Source organism: Podarcis muralis, chromosome 2 (assembly GCF_964188315.1).
Source record: "Podarcis muralis chromosome 2, rPodMur119.hap1.1, whole genome shotgun sequence".
NCBI classification, from domain to species: Eukaryota; Metazoa; Chordata; class Lepidosauria; order Squamata; family Lacertidae; genus Podarcis; species Podarcis muralis.
Window position 1 is genome coordinate 53,627,603 of NC_135656.1, and position 19,837 is coordinate 53,647,439.

Here is a 19,837-nt window from a genome sequence, read left to right on the forward strand (position 1 = left end):
GGTTGCCTAGATGCAGAATTGTCTAGAAAATGTACCTTACCTTGAGTTCAAAGATATACAGGCAAATCTGTTTTCATAAATTACTGATGTTTTCCTGCTTTTGCCATGACGTGAATTTCAGAATAGTGAACAATATCCTTCAGTTACTATTGTCCTAATACTTGATATCTTACTATCCCTCCCTCTTTACCATCGTCATCAAGAGAACTCCACTACCCATTTTATTAGAGTTAAGTTGGAGGCAAACAAGATTAAAAAGCATACTATTCATTTTATCCATGTAATAAAAAGTGAGCTTTACGGCTGTATTAATTTTATAGATGATGATGATGATTATTATTAGTAAGCTGCCTCCCAAACAACACAAATTCATTGGAAAGGTGAGGTAAAATAGTTTTCCAGATCAGAATAGTTAAGTTGGGGCAGGGCAGTTAAGTTGTCCAAGAATTTTCCTGAAGGTTCTGTCACAAATCTGCTGTTTATCTCAAACTGCCCTTCCTGAGAGGAAATAGCAAAATTCTGAGGTAAGCATTCACATCTGTCACAGGCTTAACCAACCTGTATTACTTCAATAAAGATACCCAACATTTTACCACAAAAGAACTGCACCTTCTCTCCAACTGCTTATGTCTATGCGTATGAATATGTATACGTATGTATTTATTAACACACACTCTGCACCAAGCACTCACGCGAGTATATCTCGGAAGAAATGAAGCAATACAGCTCTTTTTCTGATTATAATTTTTTGGGAATGGCTATTTTTCCAAATTTCAATTCAATTCAATCTGTTTTATGCCTTTTTCATTTGTAGTTTTATGCCATTCCATATTCTTTCTTTATTGCAAAAAAGTCAACATGCATCTTAGAAATTCAGAGTGTAATCAATAAAACAAACATTACATGTATGAATTTAAATGTATAAACAGTTAGAAATCCAACAATATCTCCTAATATACTATTACACAAGTTCACAATCTTGTAAAAACTATAATACAAGTTTACTATACATTGAGAGGAATTTACCATTCCTTTTCACATGATTTTGTTAAAAACTGTTGAAGCATCTCCACTGTATGTGGGCATATATTTTTCAAATCAGTTTTCAGATGCTAGGCTTTTTTATGCTCAAGGATTTAAAACAAACCAACCAAAATTTTTATACCACAGTTTAATTGACAGCTTATATAGTAGAAGCATTAATATCTGTAAAGGTTGAGGGGGGTGATTCACTGACCATTTACATTGTGGCATTCGTCTGGATTGCAATGGGATTACACACTAAGTGGTCAGTGAAGTGGTACTCCTTGTGTAGTAGCCTTTTATTTCAGATTGATTTATCATTCTCAAGTCACTTAGTAGGTATTATATTATGCTCTCCATCATAGCTTATGAATGCAGAAGTGACAATTCCACAGCAGTAAAAAATGAAGTGTTACCAGAAGTTACCTACCTAGAAACACAAATGGTATCCTACTAAGTTCTAATACACAACACAGGGAGATCCATAGCTATGTCAAAATGAAGGTCACTTTGAACTAGTTTTCCTTTCTCCTTTGTATTAAGTGAGTTACTACTATGCTGCCCATCACTTACATTCTCAGTAACGTAATAGTATGCTTTCAATACATGGGTTCAGGGGCACAACTCATTTTTGTGCTTCTGGCCTGAGAAATCACATTTAAGATGTCACCAGAGGATTTATGTAAGCCAACAAATATTTTAAAAGAAAAGAGAAGGGGGGAAAAATCCCCATTAAATAAATATTTTCCCCATGGCCCCTAATCTTTCTCGCTCCCCATGAAAAAAAAGCCAACACTCTGAGCAAGGACATCCATCCTGTTCTGAACAGTGTGCTAACAAAATGTTATTTTAAAACCATATGAAAAGGAATCCTATCCGGTCTACCTGTGCCAAAGGCTATTGAAATTTCTCTTACAGCTTCATTCACTCACTGTAATCTTCCGGATACAAAAATACAAGAATTCTTATGGAAATCTAGATGCTGGTAGTTTTAGTACACAAAAAAAGCAAAATATTTACACAATTATACAGTTTTAAGAAAACCCTGTACAATATATATATACACATATATAAATCCTTTGTTCCCTCTATCATTTGATTAAACTGTTCAGATTCAAGCATTTTGCTGCAATGGGTCAGTATATGTGATGGCCACATACTGAGTCACAGGCATTCCAAAGACATTGCAGGCAATGGGGGGAAGAGCAAGGCTTTGCCTGTTACGGTGTGCAATATTCGTGCTTTCTTCTTCTAACGTAATTCACTGAGATTAAACATTAGTCGGAATGTAGCAATAATCTAGAAAACAAAGGTCTTTGTGTAAAGGGCAAAAAACTGCTGACAAATTACACTCCTCTCCAAGTATGACTTGGAATTTAAATTGATACTACTTTGGACTTTACATACCACAACACACACAACAGTACCCAAAAGAATAGGAAGAACAGAGTGCTTGACTTTATGTGGCTAGCCGAGATCTAATGTAGTACTTCTGATACTTAAGAGAGGGTAAAGTACCATTTGCAGTAATACATTTTAATAGAAAACTTCAAAAATAATAGTTGTTTTTTTAACTTGCTTGCATTAGTGTTCCAGTACCACAGGAGTTGAGAACAGTACTGTTTGCTCTGCTTCTTTGACTCTAACATTCAGAACGCTGTGGCAAAACATACTTTCCTATATAAAATGGCCCTACTGTGTACTGGCATAGTACAGAGGCACCAAGAGTGTGTGTGTGTGGGGGGGGGGAATCTACAGGACAATGTGCTTAGGCTTAACAGAAGCAAGTGACACATGAATTGAGTATGAAGATCAATTGCCCTGGAAAGACAAAAAAGTTTAATACGGTTTCTACCACAATCTACCCCAGCTACTGTTAGGTGCTATAAAAAAAGTGGTGTTGGGGAAGGGAGGGAAAACATAACCAAACAGCATGGAAATAAAAAGCATCTAAGTTAATCAGTCTCTTTTCAACATTTCTTTTACCAAAGTTGCTCTCTTTAGAGTTAAGCACAATATTATTAGAAGTGATGGTCTCATATCATTTTAATGATTTTTCTAAAAAAGACCTAGGGCTTTCTGTCTTTAAAAAAAGAACAAGTTGCTTTGAATACTGTGGAGGCTTGACCTAAAAAGGTTAAAAAAAAAAAAAGAAGCAGCTTATTTAGCTACAAAGGACAAAAAATGAACTCAAATGGCTGGACACTTTTAAAAGCACTTAGATGCATTTACTCATACCAGCTATTCATCAAGCACTAACTGCTCTGTTCATTTTAATAGGATTCATGCAGGAGGTCCATGGATGCTCCATGAAAGTAAATGTGGAATTCACAGAGCAGTGGTAAGCTGCACCCAAAAAGTAGTAAGGCTGGGCTATGTCTGAAGATTAGATTGAGAAGAACTGCCATATTAGACAAGAGCAGCTGTCATTGATGTGGACTTGTTTGAATGTGGAAATTGGCAGCATTGCCCTGTAATTCTGCTAGATAGCTGAATGGTATAATCCACAGTAAGATTCGGAGCAATTCTAGACAGGAGTGAAACTCAAACTGGATAACTTGTCTGCCACCTAACTAAGGAGTCGACTTTTGAATTACCAAATTCCAGGAAATGTTGACGTATAAATGAACTTCACAGAAAGCTCTCATCTCACACTCTACATTACTAAATAAAGCCTATAAAGCCATTGATAGCTTGAAAAAGGTCCATATTTTAAAAACAAAATAAACACAAGTTGGGCTTGAAAGATTGATACATTCCATCTTCAGAGGATCACAACCACCTTTGCAACACTTAGCCTTCGGCTGATCGTGGCTACTTATTTGTTAAGTTTAATATCTCAAACTCACACTTGCTTTCTTGTGTGTATGAAAATAAAAACAAAAAACGAAAACAATTTTTGGCTCATTGACTTCCTTTAAATATTTTTTAAAAAGTTTTAGTTCAACAATTCTAAAACTATTGATTCCATTTCAAGTTTCATCTTCTCCAGGAACGAGATTCATCTTCGTCTTCGTCTTCGTCGTCATCATCTTCAGGCAAAAATAAATCTGAAGCTTCTGTCTCCTGAATAAAGACAAAATATAATATGCTTATTTTTTTAATGTACGATACCACAATAGTCAGTTGCAACCTTTTGGTCCATATCAGTGATTCTACTTGACTTGAAAAATGTGGGCAAAATTTTCCATTGGATATTCCTCTGTATACGCTACATGCCAGGGTTAAACATGCAGAGAAAACACAGCAAAAATGGAGCTGGGTGGTGAAATGTGACAACTGAATCTGAGTGCTCTGAAGTGATTAGAGAGCATAATGGACAGGGCTTTCTCAGCTGCGGCCCCTACCTTATGAAACGCCTTCTCAAGGGATGTGGTGGCCACTTCAGCTTAAAAAAACACATTTCAAATAGCCTTTATGTGTCTTATTGGTCATGCAATTGTTTTGTGGCTCTGGAAATGACTTTTGTATTTGCTAAAATATACTCTATTTTTTGATTATATAGCATCATAATAAACTATAAAGTAATACAGCTTTGAGTATTATTTTAACAGAAAAAGCAAGGTATAAAGATCAAATTAATCTAATATAATTATAATATATTCTTGTGTTTTATGCTTGTAGTTTGCTTGGCACCTTGGGTGGACTTGGTCCAGAAAGGTGGTGTATAAATTGCTAAAGAATTAAAAACAACCAACTGTCCACCATCTGATTCATGCTGTGCAGTTATGAACCAAATTAAAGAACAGGAGGATTTAGTCACAAAACGGCGAGAATGCAAACAACCTTAAGGTTCTCCTAAAAATATCTTAAGCATTCAGAAATGCCTTTCCAGGACAGTTCCTATAATGAGCTCAAAACAGTAAGAAGCAAACAAAAAATAGTGTTTGAGAGAGGCTTTGATAGACAAGCTGTGCTTAAACATAATTCCAGTACCTCTTCCTTGGGTTCCTCTTCCTCCGTTTCTGTGGACACAGAGGGTACCTTGGGTTTATGCCATGATATCTGTAGCCGTCGGTCTTTGAACTTTAATCCTTGGTTGGCCGCCTAGAGTAGGAATTTTTTTGGGGGGTGGGAGGGGTGGGAAGAGAAGACAATAATACAAATTATGTGCTAAGAAGCAGAGGCTATTTGCTGTTATAGCAGAAGGATCACCATGTGCACTTCCAAGAAGTGTAATAATCATGCCTATGCAAGGACTCCTGATTTAATGTGGGGTTAGATTTGGTGACCTGGACCTGCTCTGACCTGGTTTGGACCCTGAATCCAAATTGCAGTGCTACTGGTGTTGTAACTAACTGCAACACTAAGACACAAAGCTTTTTTTTATTTTTTAAATCCCTGGCTTCAAAGTTATAGTGGTCAATGAGCGAAGTCTAGCTCCCCTCCCACCTCATACAATGTTGTGTTGCAACATTTTCTGTCTGAGCTCTGAAATGGGCTCTGTCTGTCTCCCTGTTTTGAGCTCTGAATTGATTTGCCTTGATTTAGAGTTGCCTTAACCAGATTTTGTTCAGGGTTTGGCTAAATCGGTTGCACGGCCCAAATAATCAGAGTTTATACTCTCTACTACAAGCATTTATCTGAATCATAATTTAAACAAGCTTATTCATTGGCTGAATTATAAACCAGTGATCAAATATTCAATGCCTTTATAAAAGTAGCACCCTCCAAAATATATTAATGAACCACTTTCCATTCAAGCAGATATTTTAGTGTATCTTAGAGGAGTACCGTAATGTTAGCTTATAATTACTTACATTTTCAGCTTCAGAACGGGATTTAAATGTTAGAACAACACTTAAAGGAGAATCCTCCTCTTGAAGGCCTTCAATATCTCCAAATTTCTGTAAAACACATACTATGAATAAGATCTATGCATGCTCTTCTAGGGCTGCATGTTAATGAACCCTAACTTATTTAAAGCCAGTGCAATAGTAATAGTGATGGAGTAGAATCAGGGAGTTTGCAGGTTCAAATTCCTGCTCCTTGGACCATTTAATCTCTTAGCCTCAGTCTACTTCATATGTGAAGATCACACATACTTGGGAGGAGAGGCAGAATACAAAAAGTGGGAATATGAGCTCAGGTATATTTGTGTATGCCTGTGTGTGTATTTTATTAGTGACAGAACAAATTTCCAGGGGAGGCAGAAATTGCTCTCCCTCTCCTTCTAAGCATATATGCTTCCTGCTGCTCCAACAGTGCTAATTGGATATCGCCCATATTCTTGCCATCAAAAAGGCTTATGCTCCACCTACATTATGTTTACAGACAAGAAGACAATGGTGTATTGGATACCCAGAGTGAAATAGAAGAAAAGGAAGCAGAGACCAGTGTTTCTGCTTATTGTCTGTAGATCTTCAAAAACGCTTACCTGTCTATATGTAAAGAAAGGGTTAAAATTGTGGCAGTTCAATGGTATTGGGCTCTCACATGAAAACTGGCTGGACCAGTTTGCTTCAGGAGTAAAAAATAAGTTAACCTCAAGTGACTCAAAGGTTGACTAATATATAAAGGTCATCCAAAACAGCTTTAGACCCATGACAGTTCCACTAAAAGGCATTAAAAACATGTCTTGGACCATGTCGTGACTTGTCTGCGTAAGTAGCTTCCCAAAGATCAGAAATCTTAGAAGGAGGAGGTGGAAGTGGAAGTTACAGCTAGATATTCCTTGAGAGGGTTGATTTCCTTCAGAAGAAAGCTAAATGCAGGTGGATATATGACGCCATTCCATTTCTAATTTCAACTAGGAAGCAGACAAGATTAACCACAAAAGCAACTAACACTATACTCAAAATGAAGGAAGCTATGTTTTAGGGCAGGGATCAGCAAACTTTTTCAGCAGGGGGCCGGTCCACTGTCCCTCAGACCTTGGGGGGCGGCGGACTATATTTTTTTTGGGGGGGGGAAATGAACAAATTCCTATGCCCCACAAATAACCCATTTTAAATAAAACCGCATTTTAAATAAAAGGGCACATTCTACTCATGTAAAAACAGGCTGATTCCCAGACCGTCCACAGGCCAGATTTAGAAGGTGATTGGGCCAGATCTGGTCCCCGGGCCTTAGTTTGCCTACCCATGTTTTAGGACAATCATAGCTTTATACTATTCTAGAATACAGTACAGAAACCAGAACAATTTAATCTAATTTTAGTTACAAATTGCTGACTTACCGCAAAGTGCTGCAGCAACTCATCTTTCTCCTCTTCCACAAAGCCACCAATGGTTATTGCTTTGGGACGGTGGTCTACCACCATATGATTCACTGTACCTCTCCCTCTCCCTCCCCGACCTCGTCCTCGTCCTCTGCTTTGAGAAGGCATCGATTTTCCACGACCAGCGGGCAAGATACCTAAACGGGCAGCCTACAGACAAAAGGAATACACTTTATCTTCCATGAACATTGTAACAGGTTTCATGTATAATATACAGCACAATTAAGATAGTATATAACTTTGAAAACTTACCTCCACCTGTAACTGGGTGAGCTTTTTCCTTAATTCTGTTGTATCTTCCCCGGAAGACAGCCTTTTATGAAAGTCTAGCTCTGCATCCAAAAGTTCCTTCTGTGCCTTTAAAAGGGAATTGGGGATGGGGTGGGGAGAGCAAAAAGCAAGTTTGTTTGCATTTTATTCCATTTATCTCCATACCAAGGTGTGTTAAGATGCTACCTCTTGGGTTTTAATTCTTCTCACCCAGTATTTAAGGGCTTAGAGCCTTCTGGGTAAAAACAAATACTTGCAAGCTCCCTTGGGCATCTTTTTGGAACTACAAGCGAGGGATATAAAATGTGATAAATAAAATATTTAAAGGTAGGCTTTGACAGTTATAAAACTCTTATTACCCAGCATTGACACTAGCTGTGAGTAGCATGTGACCCCTAGAGGTGATTGGGCAAACTGCAGACTCTCATTAGAAAATCTGCAGATCCCGAGCACTTATGGCTGCAGAAACAGGTTTGAGAAGTTGATAGCGGAATAAAAAAGCAAAGTTTTAGAAACAAAACTGAACAGATTTGTAAAATTTCAATTTCACTGTGTTTACATTGCTCCTGATGAATAAATATCAACATTTTCCCATGGGCTGGCTGAATCAGGCCTTTTATGTTAACAGCTACAGAATTAAAAACTTCAACAAGTTAATCAATACAGCTTGCCACTTGCTATGAAAATGGAAAGGAGGTGCAAGTTAAAAGCACCAAAAATGCACATTCTTGGTCATGGGGTACTTCCATTGTTCATCTCAACGATGAACACGCCATGCTTTCGCAGAGCAATAACTTCATGGGATGCTGCCCAAAAGCGTATTGCAGATACATTGATTAGCATCGATGTGCCATTAAATCCCAATTTCCTGACCAGCAACGACTAAGCCAGCTCTGGGAACTTCCTTTGTGTCTGTGCGTGTCTGTGCGTGTCTGTGTGTGTGTGTGTGTGTGTGTGTGCAGGCTCTTGCTGGCCTTTGCTCAGAAATAAAAGCACTGTGGGCAACGGGACAACATTTAAGGTGAACATCCCTTTAGGGGAAGTGTGGGCACTCTTTGTTTTTATTAGTTATGGATCCTCTTCTCTGAGTGAGGGGAAGGGAAGAGTGTTGGGTAGAGTATCTGTGCGCGAGAGGCAGGCCAATTTCATTATACACTAAGTTTCTGGGGTCATCTTACAGCTTTAATAGGAGTCAGGGATGAGAAACCAGACAGAAGGAGGTGACTGAAACCATCTACTGTGGTTCCCTGTGAGGATTAATAGAAGTGGTATAATTTCACATATAGATAGAAGATAGAAGTGATATATTGCATGGAAGGGGTTCCACATTTTGAAGGGGCTGTTGGCAGGACATGCATGGTTCATGATTGTATGCTGGTGGAGGCCTTCTCAACACGTAAGGGAGCATGACCAGAAACCTGTCAAGGCACAGACGCAGCCAGTTGCCCCTTCAACACCTGGATGTCTCTTTATGAGGATAATGCATGAAAAGGTTGTATGATCAATGCTTAACAAAGACCCTCATGCTGGCTTTAATATAGGGAGATAAGTTTCCCGGAGGTACAAATTAGTACAGTGGTACCTCGGGTTACATAAGCTTCAGGTTACATACGCTTCAGGTTACAGACTCCGCTAACCCAGAAATATTACCTCGGGTTAAGAACTTTGCTTCAGGATGAGAACAGAAATCGTGCAGCGGTGGCGCAGCGGCAGCAGGAGGCCCCATTAGCTAAAGTGGTGCTTTAGGTTAAGAACAGTTTCAGGTTAAGAACAGACCTCCAGAACAAATTAAGTTCTTAACCTGAGGTACCACTGTAGTAGCTTCTGAAATGAAAACAGCTGTGTGTAAAGAGGACCTACCTCTGTTTTTGACTTCTGTTTTGATGCTGTAGAACTGGTAGATGAAGTTTTCAACTCATCTTTCAACTGAGAGATTTTTCCTGTTAGCTCTTTCAGTGTCTTCATTATATCTGCTCTTTCCTCTGGTTTTGTGGCCTTATTCTTTTCCAATTTTGATATTAACATCTATGGAAGTTAAAATAAAGAGGTGATGCAAGATTGAAAATACTTCATCCTCCACACTAGATAGAAAAGCATGCACCCTTAAAATGCTTACTAGGGGATACTCTGCTACTAAAAATTAAAATTAGACAGAACCAAAGTTAATGGCGAAGTTAAATGGAAAAAAAGCCAAGCATACCTTCTGACATTCTATTTGTTTCTCTAACATTTCTTGCTTTTTCTTCCTCATGTCTTGCTGCAGCTTCATTGCCTCCTAATCAAGAATAAAATGCTTTTAGTGAGCTATATGGCACATCCTAATAACAACGGCTAGAAAAAAATGGATTTAAACCACAATGTTAGGCAATATCATGAACAATTTAAATGTAAACATGATTCCACCAACTGCAGCATTAGAGTTTACAAGCGAACATAGCTATCTTCAGTTACAGATGCAAGTTGTGCTGTTGGTAGTTAGCAGAGTGGACAGATCCTGACAGCATTCATGGCTCCTGGAAAGCTGTTGCAATAAGCAATATCAAATAAATGTCTTTGGTCAAAATTCAGATTATGTTACATATTCAGACTATTAGTCCTATCACTATGCCTAGAGTTTCTATTCTTTCACACAGCACCCCAACTGCAGCTATTCTATGCTGAATTACATGATGCTTTTGACTTGCGGAAGGCTGAAAGCTTGTTTTGTTCTTGTAAAATGTGTAATCTCATGTGGGATTGGGGAAGATAAAAAAAGCAATGAAAGTCTTGCTGTGCATGCACAAATCTTGGATAGCTGCTGTAGAGTTCAGACAAACCAACTAACATGTAACAATTCAAGGTTCACTGAAGACCCCCCCCCTTGCCAACCAAAAGTTTGGCTATTAGCTCAAAAATGAGTATCCCTTTAACACAAAAATATTGAATTACATTTCAAAAGCCAAGGCTCATCACACTCAGGTCTGAATCGTCAAAGAAGAGGAATTTCCCATCTCCTGAATTCCAATCAGAACTAGGGGTAGGACTAACAGGAAAACATGTCACACACTGAACCCCATTTTAAAAACTCATGGCTATGAAATATATTGAAATAATATGCAAACAGTTACCTGTTTCTTTTTAAAAACTTCTTGGACATCATGAGATTTATTTCCTGTACCAGGCTTTATAGACGTCTTCAAATTGGAGGAACTGTAAACCATCTTTGAATGGCCAATTGAAGTGGGAAACATCTGAAAGCAGCAATATATTTTATGATGACATGTGCTGTGGCAAGATGAAGCTTTGTGCAAGCAACTTACTTATGCTGCTTAGAAACCATCTGTTCATAGATGAAACCAAACTATAAGCTATCTCTCTATGATATTTTAAGGATTGTGTGGGGATGAAGTAAAGACTCTTACCAGTAACAAACAGACTGAAGGATAGTAGGAGAATTTTGTCCTTAGGGTTTCAAAGATCTGGAACTAACCTGGCAGATACAACTTTCAAAACTAACCCTATCATTATGAAGGGGAAGACTCCACACAACATCACTCTAAAGAGAAAGGGGATATGTAAGATCTTTTGAATGGGAATTTCCCCCAACTCTCTTAATTGCAGTATCTGCTCCTTAATTGTACTGATTACATATTAAATAGGTAGAGTTAACAAGAATTAGAGTTTCATTTTATAAAATACTTACTATAGTTTAAAGAAAATGTACTTTAAAATTTTCCTGGCAATAGTTGAGAATTTTCTCAATTTTGCCGATATGATTATGCCTTCACTATTCTGTTTCTTCAGATGTTACAGATCAGTCTACAACTACTGAACTGAGCTTTCACTCTTCTCTCCTGCCTTTTTTTCTAACTCTGTTGTCACCTGGAAGGCCCCCCAAACCCATCATGTCTTTAAGGCATGAAAGCTGAAATCTTTTAATGCGGGTGAAAAAATTGGGGCTGTTTCTTGAGTTAGCACTGAGCCAGATTATCTCTGTGAATCTGATTTTCTTGATCAACCTGCGACCACTCTGCGGCCCACAAAACACCTGCCTTGACACAGCAGGTGGGTGAGAAGTTTCTAGTCCTTTTTTTTAGGTGGGGGATGGCATGGGATACCCCCCCAAATATCACTAGTGATTCTGCAGAAAGAGTGGACTAGTGGATTTGAGGGCTTCTCTGAAAGCTGTAGTAAGACTTCTTAATGTGTTGGCCCTAGCAGGAAATGGTACAATTTGGGCTCTGTTGGACACAGCATAAAATCTTGGACTAGACAGAGAACCCTGCTCAATAGCTGGAGATTTATCTAAAGAAGTAGCTGGAGGAAGACAGTTATGATTGTTTCAAACATGACCCCTATCTGCTCTGGATTTCCCCCCAGGAAACAAAAATTGCTGTGCTCATGCAATTATATTATTTAGTTAAATACCACCCTGTGATTCTTAGTTCTGGGAGAGAGCGTTGGTGAGCTTGAAACCTGCGAGGCAGATTTCACTAAGGCACATCATCTGGCCTAGCCATATCCACTGATAGTAGGGTGGTGGGCATACAGTGGTGGTGCATTGGGTTTCAAAGGACACAGTTTATTCATTTCCCTGTTGGATGCTGAATCATGATTAAGTTCAATACAGCAAGGTGAACACCCTTGACAGAACCAGGCAAACCTTAACATCCTAACCATGTTAAAGAAAAGATGTATGAATTTATGATTCATAATACACACTCTCCTTTACCTGAGCATCTTCTGCAGAAGCACTAGACTGGTTAAGCAATAAATGTTGAGCGTCTGGCTGATTTCCACCAGGTGCTCCAAGACGATGTTTAACTGGGGCCTTATTGATGACGTAAGCACCTGATGTCAGTGGCTTTGTTACCTGCATTGTGCATATAACATTGAAAAATGAGCTTTTTAATTTTGAAAACAGACCCACAGTTTTCTAAAGAGCTAAGGAAAAAGAAAAGTGATCAGGTTTATACAATGGCACTATACCTTTGCCATACTGCTGTGCATTGTTACGGCTGGAGGCTGTGGCAGCATTTGTTGCTGCAGGTGAAGCGGGTGATGAAGAGGTGGTGGCGCCTGCTGCTGCTGCTGGGATAGTGGCAATGGCTGCTGCTCATTGTTTTCTCGGTGCCATAGCACTCGTATAAACCGATTGTTCAACACGGCCTCTGTGCTAGAAATAGCTTTTCTCGCTTCATCATTTGTTAAGTACTGAATTAGAGCAGCTTCAGGATCACTCTTGAAGGCAACCTAAGAAAACATGAGGCAACATTACATAACAATACTACATTTTAAAAAGCACCCAAGGTATAATGCTTCAGTTTAAAAGGTTTTACTCCCTAATCCAAAGAGATGGATAGTGAACTGTGTATATATAGTATGTATCTGAGTCCCTTCTATGGAAGTTGCCAATCAAACCATTTTGGACTCACAGCTGTCCATGGAGGCACAGGTCAATTCTGTGTCCAGGGCAGCTGTCTACCAGCTCCATCTGGTACACAGGCTGAGATCCTACCTGCCTGCGGACTGTCTCGCCAGAGTGGTGCATGCTCTAGTTATCTCCCGCTTGGACTACCACAATGCGCTCTATGTGGGACTACCTTTGAAGGTGACCCGGAAACTACAACTAATTCAGAATGCAGCAGCTAGACTAGTGACTGGAAGTCGCCACCAAGACCATATAACAACAGTCCTGAAGGGCCTACATTGGCTCCCAGTATGTTTCTGAGCACAATTCAAAGTGTTGGTGCTGACCTTTAAAGCCCAGAACGGTTTCGGTCCAGTATACCTGAAGGAGTGTCTCCACCCCATTGTTCAGTCCGGACACGGAGGTCTAGCTCCGAGGGCCTTCTGGCGGTTCCTTCACTTCACTGAGAAGTGAGGTTACAGGGAACCAGGCAGAGGGCCTTCTGGGTAGGAACACCCTCCCATCAGATGTCAAGGAAATACAGTGGTACCTCGGGTTACATATGCTTCAGGTTACATATGCTTCAGGGTACACACTCCGCTAACCCAGAAATAGTACCTCGGGTTAAGAACTTTGCTTCAGGATGAGAACAGAAATCGTGTTCCGGCGGCGCAGCAGCAGCAGGAGGCCCCATTAGCTAAAGTGGTGCTTCAAGTTAAGAACAGTTTCAGGTTAAGTACGGACCTCCGGAAGGAATTAAGTACTTAACCAGAGGTACCACTGTAAACAACTATCTGACTTTTAGAAGACATCTGAAGACAGCCCTGTATCAGGAAATTTTTAATGTCTGATGTTTTACAATTTTTATATGTGCTGTAAGCCGCCCAGTATGGCTGGGGAAACCCATCCAAATGGGCGGGGTATAAATATTTATTACTATTACTATTATTATTATTATTAAATATGGTTCCACAAGCTATTGAATTGTAAGGTGTACTTTGTTTTTCACACATGACTTTTCCATTTTGGCTTTATTTCTGTAAAATGAATCATGACACAGTGTAGTATGTCATGTGTTGTTGTTCATCTGAGGTTGTATTTACCTAATTTTAAGACCTTCTAAGGAATAGATGACTGTTATTAGGTCTTCATATGTAAAACCAAAGAATTCAAAGAGGGTGCACTTTCTTTTTCTCATGACTGTATCATTGCCAAGTGGTTCTTCAAGCAAGACTCTAAGTTAGATTTATTTACTCTACCAGAGAATAATGCAGTATAGAACAAAGTGGAATATATAGACTAGTCCCAGAAACTTCCTGTCCCTCTTTACATTGCTGTATTACTAACCACAAGTGGCATATTATTGGTTTTACCTGAATGTTGACAATTGTTCCAAATTTGCTGAAATGTTCATTAAGTTGAGTAATATTGTTTAGCTCTGGTGGTATTTTACGAACTTCCAATTTGGTGTTTGTATACTGGTTCTTCTTCAGGAATCCTGGCTTATTCTGGTTATTAGTTTGTCTGAAGAGAAAAAAGATGGATTGACTCTTAACATTAACAAAATTACATTTAAATGTAAATACAACGATTCCCTTTTATTGCCTATAACCATAATGGCTACCTTGCTGTGCTAAACCAATACCCACTAAGCCAAGCACTGTCTTTAAAAAAGACCCGTCAGATACCCCAGGAAGCTCAGAAGCCAAGTAATCTAGCACGGTGTTCCCAGCTTCAAGTAATTCTCTAACTATCAGGTTTTCATTAAAGTATTTCAACTAATATCCATATTAAGTTCCAGTCATTTCACACAATGACAGAGGGTTACATTGGGATGCAAAGAAATATAGTGGTGCCCCGCAAGACGAATGCCTCGCAAGATGAAAAACTCGCTAGACGAAAGGGTTTTTCGTTTTTTGAGGTGCTTCGCAAGACGAATTTCCCCATGGGCTTGCTTCGCAAGACGAAAACGTCTTGCGAGTTCTTGCGAGTTTGTTTCCTTTTTCTTAAAGCCGCTAAGCCGTTAATAGCCGCTAAGCCGCTAATAGCCGTGCTTCGCAAGAAGAAAAAACCGCAAGACGAAGAGACTCGTGGAACGGATTAATTTCGTCTTGCGAGGCACCACTGTATGCTTAATTCCTTGACCAACACTAGATAAATTCATTAGACACTAGATAGATCATTAGATAGTTCTGGTCAAATCACTATCTTTGAAGCACTTTGAAGCACACTCCATTTTATTGTCAGACTAAATTCACATGTTTTAAGGAAACCATTACATCTACAGAGTTGTGTCTAACCACCAAGGAGGACTTCTAATCACACGAGGATACAGGCTCACTGTTACATGGGTTTGCCGACAAGCATTTGGACTTCAAATGCTGTGGCATTCACTGTACTGACACGATGAACAAGCCGTTAACAAAGATGACGAAGGTGAAGCAGATGTTCCTCTAACCTGCCTCACAATGCTGTTTTGGGAATAAAATAAGTAAGATTTTAAATTTACAGCAGCCTGTCCTGACTCTGGGGAATGAAATGAAAATGACTCAACTACGTTGTCAATATCTGGACATGGAAGTCAAAGAGCTTATCACTGGAAGCCTTCCTCAGCATGGTGCCCTTCAACACCTATCAGTTTCAACCACCATTAACAATGGGCAGGTTTGGTGAGAGCTACAGTCATAATGTCTGGAGGACACCAGGTTGGGGAAGACTGACATTCCAGAAAATAAGGTGTAAAATTCCAAGCCCTTTGCCATATTATTGATTGCTGTTAAATTGCAGTGAGACTTTTTTGTATAGTGACTAACAAACACAATCTATTCTTTGCAACATTATCTTTGCAATGTATTCTTTGCAACACACAAGAGGAATTATTCACCAATTCTCATAAAAGAGTCTCATAAGTCAAACCAAATAATTTTCAAATGAACTGAATGGGGCTCATTTTCATTCTGCCTGTTCTCTATAGACACAGAAAATTCTTACTTTCCAATCCAGGGTTTCTTTGGAGATGGCCCTTCTACAGTGTTTGAAACCCGCTTCCTGTTGTCTGGCTCAAGCACCACTCTAGATACATTACTGCTGTTACTTGCAATGCCAATTGGAGGTTCAGTCTGGATGATAATATTAGCACCTGGAAAGAAAGCAAAGGATTGTATGCTTGCAATGAAGTGGGAGCAAATTGTATTTATAAAATGGTGAAGTGCAAACATGTATAAAACATTTTCCCAAAGGGCTCATAGCTATACTGTCTACAATGCATAGACTTTCCTAAGAAATATACACAATGCTGAAATATATAGGATGCTGCAAGTTCAGGGTTTCTGAGAACAAAAAATGCAAATAAATTGGACAAAATTAAAGATGCTCAGGGATGCAGGTGGCGCTGTGGGTTAAACCACAGAGCCTAGGACTTGTCAATCAGAAGGTCGGCGGTTCGAATCCCCGCGACGGGGTGAGCTCCTGTTGCTCAGTCCTTGCTCCTGCCAACCTAGCAGTTTGAAAGCATGTCAAAGTGCAAGTAGATAAATAGGTACCAATCCAGCGGGAAGGTAAACAGCGTTTCCATGTGCTGCTCTGGTTCGCCAGAAGCGGCTTAGTCATGCTGGCCACATGCTGTACGCCGGCTCCCTCAGCCAATAAAGCAAGATGAGTGCCGCAACCCCAGAGTCGGTCACGACTGGACCTAATGGTCAGAGGTCCCCTTTACCCCTTAAAGATGCTCAGACCAAGTACCACCTGCACATTAAGTTGGGTACAATTCAAAAATCAGGAACACAGGAAGATGCCTTATACCAAAACCAGACCATTTGTCCACCTGGCTCTGTATTGTCTATACTGATTGGCAGCAAGGTCCAGTGCCAGAGAGTGAACTGGGGATACAGAGCAGGTGCTCTACCACTAAGCTACCAACCTTCTTCTAAGTATGCATATGAAAAGTGTACATTGGATATTAACATAATACGAACCACTGTGGGGATTTGGGTTTCTCGGGCTTATTTTACATACAATTATAGCACTTTCTTATGAAGGGATCTCAGGGAAGATATATCTATTATTAGGCACAAACTGCATTTTAGTGCAAATATGGAAAAACTCATGCAGGAGAATCTGGATCTGAGTCCAGACTACAACACACTGAACAGCACTACGAAAGTAATTTCGTTGTCCCCGAGAGGGGGTAATGACAATAAAGATATATTATTATTATTATTATTATTATTATTATTATTATTATTAAGTTGTAAAGATGCTAGTGATCATTGTTTGCTTGCCACTCTTCAAATTGTACATTAAAGAAAGGGAAGGAAAATACAAATTAGACATGAGGGAAAGAAATCACTGCACACAGAAAAAGACAGCACTGTCATCAGCACTGGGTTCATTTGCTATGAATGCCAAAGTCTGTAATGCTCCCTTGCTAAGTATTCAGACTTTGAGGGTTTGGGTTTCAGGAAACAACATCTCACCTCTTGGATTTGTATCCATCTCACCAGATGTTAGGCCAATAAGATTTGGACGCTGCATTGGTGTCCTTGAAAAGAACTGTCGATACTGAGATCTACCAGTACTGGTAATACTAGGAGCCTCTGGATTGTAGCCATCTGGTTCATACGTATCTTTTGTGAAAGAAAAATATAGATTTCTGATTCATTTTTAAAAATCTTATGTGAGCAATATTATGCATTTGCTCAAGCAGAAGTGCTTTTTCACATTTTAATATTTTTAACATCTGTTTGTTTTAAAGTAGGGTTGTAAAACTTTCTTGATTTTACTGTTTTGTCTTGTGTAAACAACATTGAGATTTTTTTTTACATTCAAGCAGTGTGTAATTTTTATGAAATAAAAAAAATTGCACATAATTCACATGTACAATATATTTATATAGAAACGTGTTCAATTTGAGCTATGTAAATATGGCAGGAACCCTGCAACATGCATGTCATAACACAATTTTAAAATATTATTATTACTGTTTTGTTGCTTTACTCACAAAGGTGACCCAAAGGGACTTACAACACAGTATAACAAGACACTAATTAGACACCAGTCAGGCTTGCAAAAATTAATCCCACCCCTTTCCCCTTTATGTTGGAAGGATTGTGGAAAACTTGGTTCATTTATTCATGTTTGGTGAGAACGCCCCTATATTGAAAAATTTTGGAACAGAGTATTCTTCATTATATCCGCAATTACAAGCCAACCTTATTCTCCAAATCCAGCCTTAGCCCTGCTATCTTTGGAAAATAGACGGGCTCTACCCTGCACCAGAGAGAACTAATAGGCTTCTTAGTGACTGCAGCATGATTAAGAAAATGGAAGAACCAGGCTGAAATACCCATGAACACATGGGAAAATAATATCTGGGATACAGCAATGTCTGGGCAGCTCACCAGACGCAGGAGGGCAATTAAAGGCATAACAAAGAGATACCTTCCAAGAAAAGTGGACCTCTTTATTTAACCAAAATCAACTGCTCAACCTTCTCAGGGGAGAGGTTACGTTAAGTTATATGTTTGAACATTTAATGTGTAAGCTTATGTCTAAAATCAATGGATAGAACCACCACCATTTGATGTACTGCTGGATAAAAACCAATAAAAATTGTTGTCTTTTTTTTTAATAAAAAAATGATGCTTATTAAAGAAATGAGACCCCACTATTTCAGATGTGCAGTGTAAACAACATCACAAGTACTGGTAGAACACAAGAGAAGTGGAAATCTTTATTTCCTTACGTTCTGATACTGAATATAGTAGGTTTTGGGGTAGTGGAGGAGGTAGTCTAGCTCCCACTGGTGCAAGGCTGGGCACTGTAGTTGTTCCTGGCTGGTCACGGCTGTTAATCAAACTTGCCTGTGATAAAGGTGGCCCTGGAATGAAACATAAACATTCTAAAAAGCTAATTATGTTTTTTCATGCTTTACCACATTACAAAATATGGCTCTTCTTTTGAGGAGCTCAAAGCTAAATACTAATTTGTGTCCTGATTTTATATTGTCTGACCTTGGTTCCCTTACCTCTGGCCAGCACTTTGCTGCCAACTTCATTCATTCATTCAGCTGCTCTGACCATGTGGTGGGCCTCCTTACATCCCTATAACTGGCTTTCTGTCTGCTCCCGTCTCCAGCATAAGCTCCTCATTCTTAGCCTCAAAGCCCTCTGACTTTTTGCCTGCAGTGTGTTCCAAAAGAGTTTTGCCACAATCTATTTGTTCATAATATACTAATGCAACCCTACCAACAACTTTCATGATTTCAGCTTCACCAGCCTCAGCTGGGCTAAATTAATCTCTCTTTAATGACCTCACCCTCTCTCTGTCTCCTATGAACAAGACTCTCTCTCTCAAAACAGCTGTGTGAATTCATGTGAGTGTAGGATGGTCCCATCCTCCGTTGGTTCTGGCCCAACCCAGCTTTGTTTTGGTACCACCTCCTGCTGGTATGAAGTCCCCAGATGGGCTGGCAATAAAGAAATGCAGCTGAGGCTTAAAAAGGTTTGCCACCATAGGCTTAGGACACTGGGGTTCTCCAATTTTCTACTACTAGGGCTGGAGAGGACTGACAATTGCTGAGGCCCACTAGTCACAAAATGGTAGCAGATGGAGGTAGAGTTGGACATGATTAGCTGCAATTAACAATAGCATTTTTTATTAATACTTAATCCTATTTAGAAATTGCTAAACTCTTTGCCACTGTGATTTCCTTGTGGCATGGAGTGTTACAATTCTATTTCTTAAAGCCAGGTACACACATTGGCCTTGGAGATTACTGTGTCTTCCCATTTAAGGCAGAATTTGTTGATTCAGAAGCTCTAGGTGAAACAGACTAAACTTTATATTTTTATTCCTGCCCTCAACACCTCTCAAAATATTTTTACTCATCTCCTGCATTTTCTTCTTCTTTTCTCTTTCCACACTTTATTTAAAAC

The 19,837-nt window shown here is 39.3% G+C and overlaps 1 protein-coding gene across 7 annotated transcripts in view; it reads right to left on the reverse strand.

The window, feature by feature from the left end:
• Positions 1-729: 729 nt before the first annotated feature.
• Positions 730-19,837, reverse strand: part of RBM27 (RNA binding motif protein 27) — a 34,445-nt gene continuing 15,337 nt past the window's right edge. For 3 of the 7 annotated variants that reach the window (XM_077924478.1, XM_077924477.1, XM_077924480.1), the window contains exons 8-21: positions 18,646-18,801; positions 17,378-17,527; positions 15,894-16,041; positions 14,276-14,426; positions 12,482-12,745; positions 12,225-12,365; positions 10,621-10,743; positions 9,714-9,788; positions 9,374-9,538; positions 7,496-7,600; positions 7,202-7,393; positions 5,784-5,870; positions 4,960-5,070; positions 730-4,089 (exon numbers count right to left, since the gene is read on the reverse strand). In XM_077924478.1, the coding sequence (XP_077780604.1) occupies positions 4,003-4,089; positions 4,960-5,070; positions 5,784-5,870; positions 7,202-7,393; positions 7,496-7,600; positions 9,374-9,538; positions 9,714-9,788; positions 10,621-10,743; positions 12,225-12,365; positions 12,482-12,745; positions 14,276-14,426; positions 15,894-16,041; positions 17,378-17,527; positions 18,646-18,801 (1,955 nt within the window). In that variant the 3' untranslated portion in view covers positions 730-4,002. The remainder of the gene's footprint in view (positions 4,090-4,959; positions 5,071-5,783; positions 5,871-7,201; positions 7,394-7,495; positions 7,601-9,373; positions 9,539-9,713; positions 9,789-10,620; positions 10,744-12,224; positions 12,366-12,481; positions 12,746-14,275; positions 14,427-15,893; positions 16,042-17,377; positions 17,528-18,645; positions 18,802-19,837) is intronic. The other 4 variants (XM_077924479.1, XM_028717911.2, XM_077924482.1 and 1 more) reach the window with 3 other exon arrangements.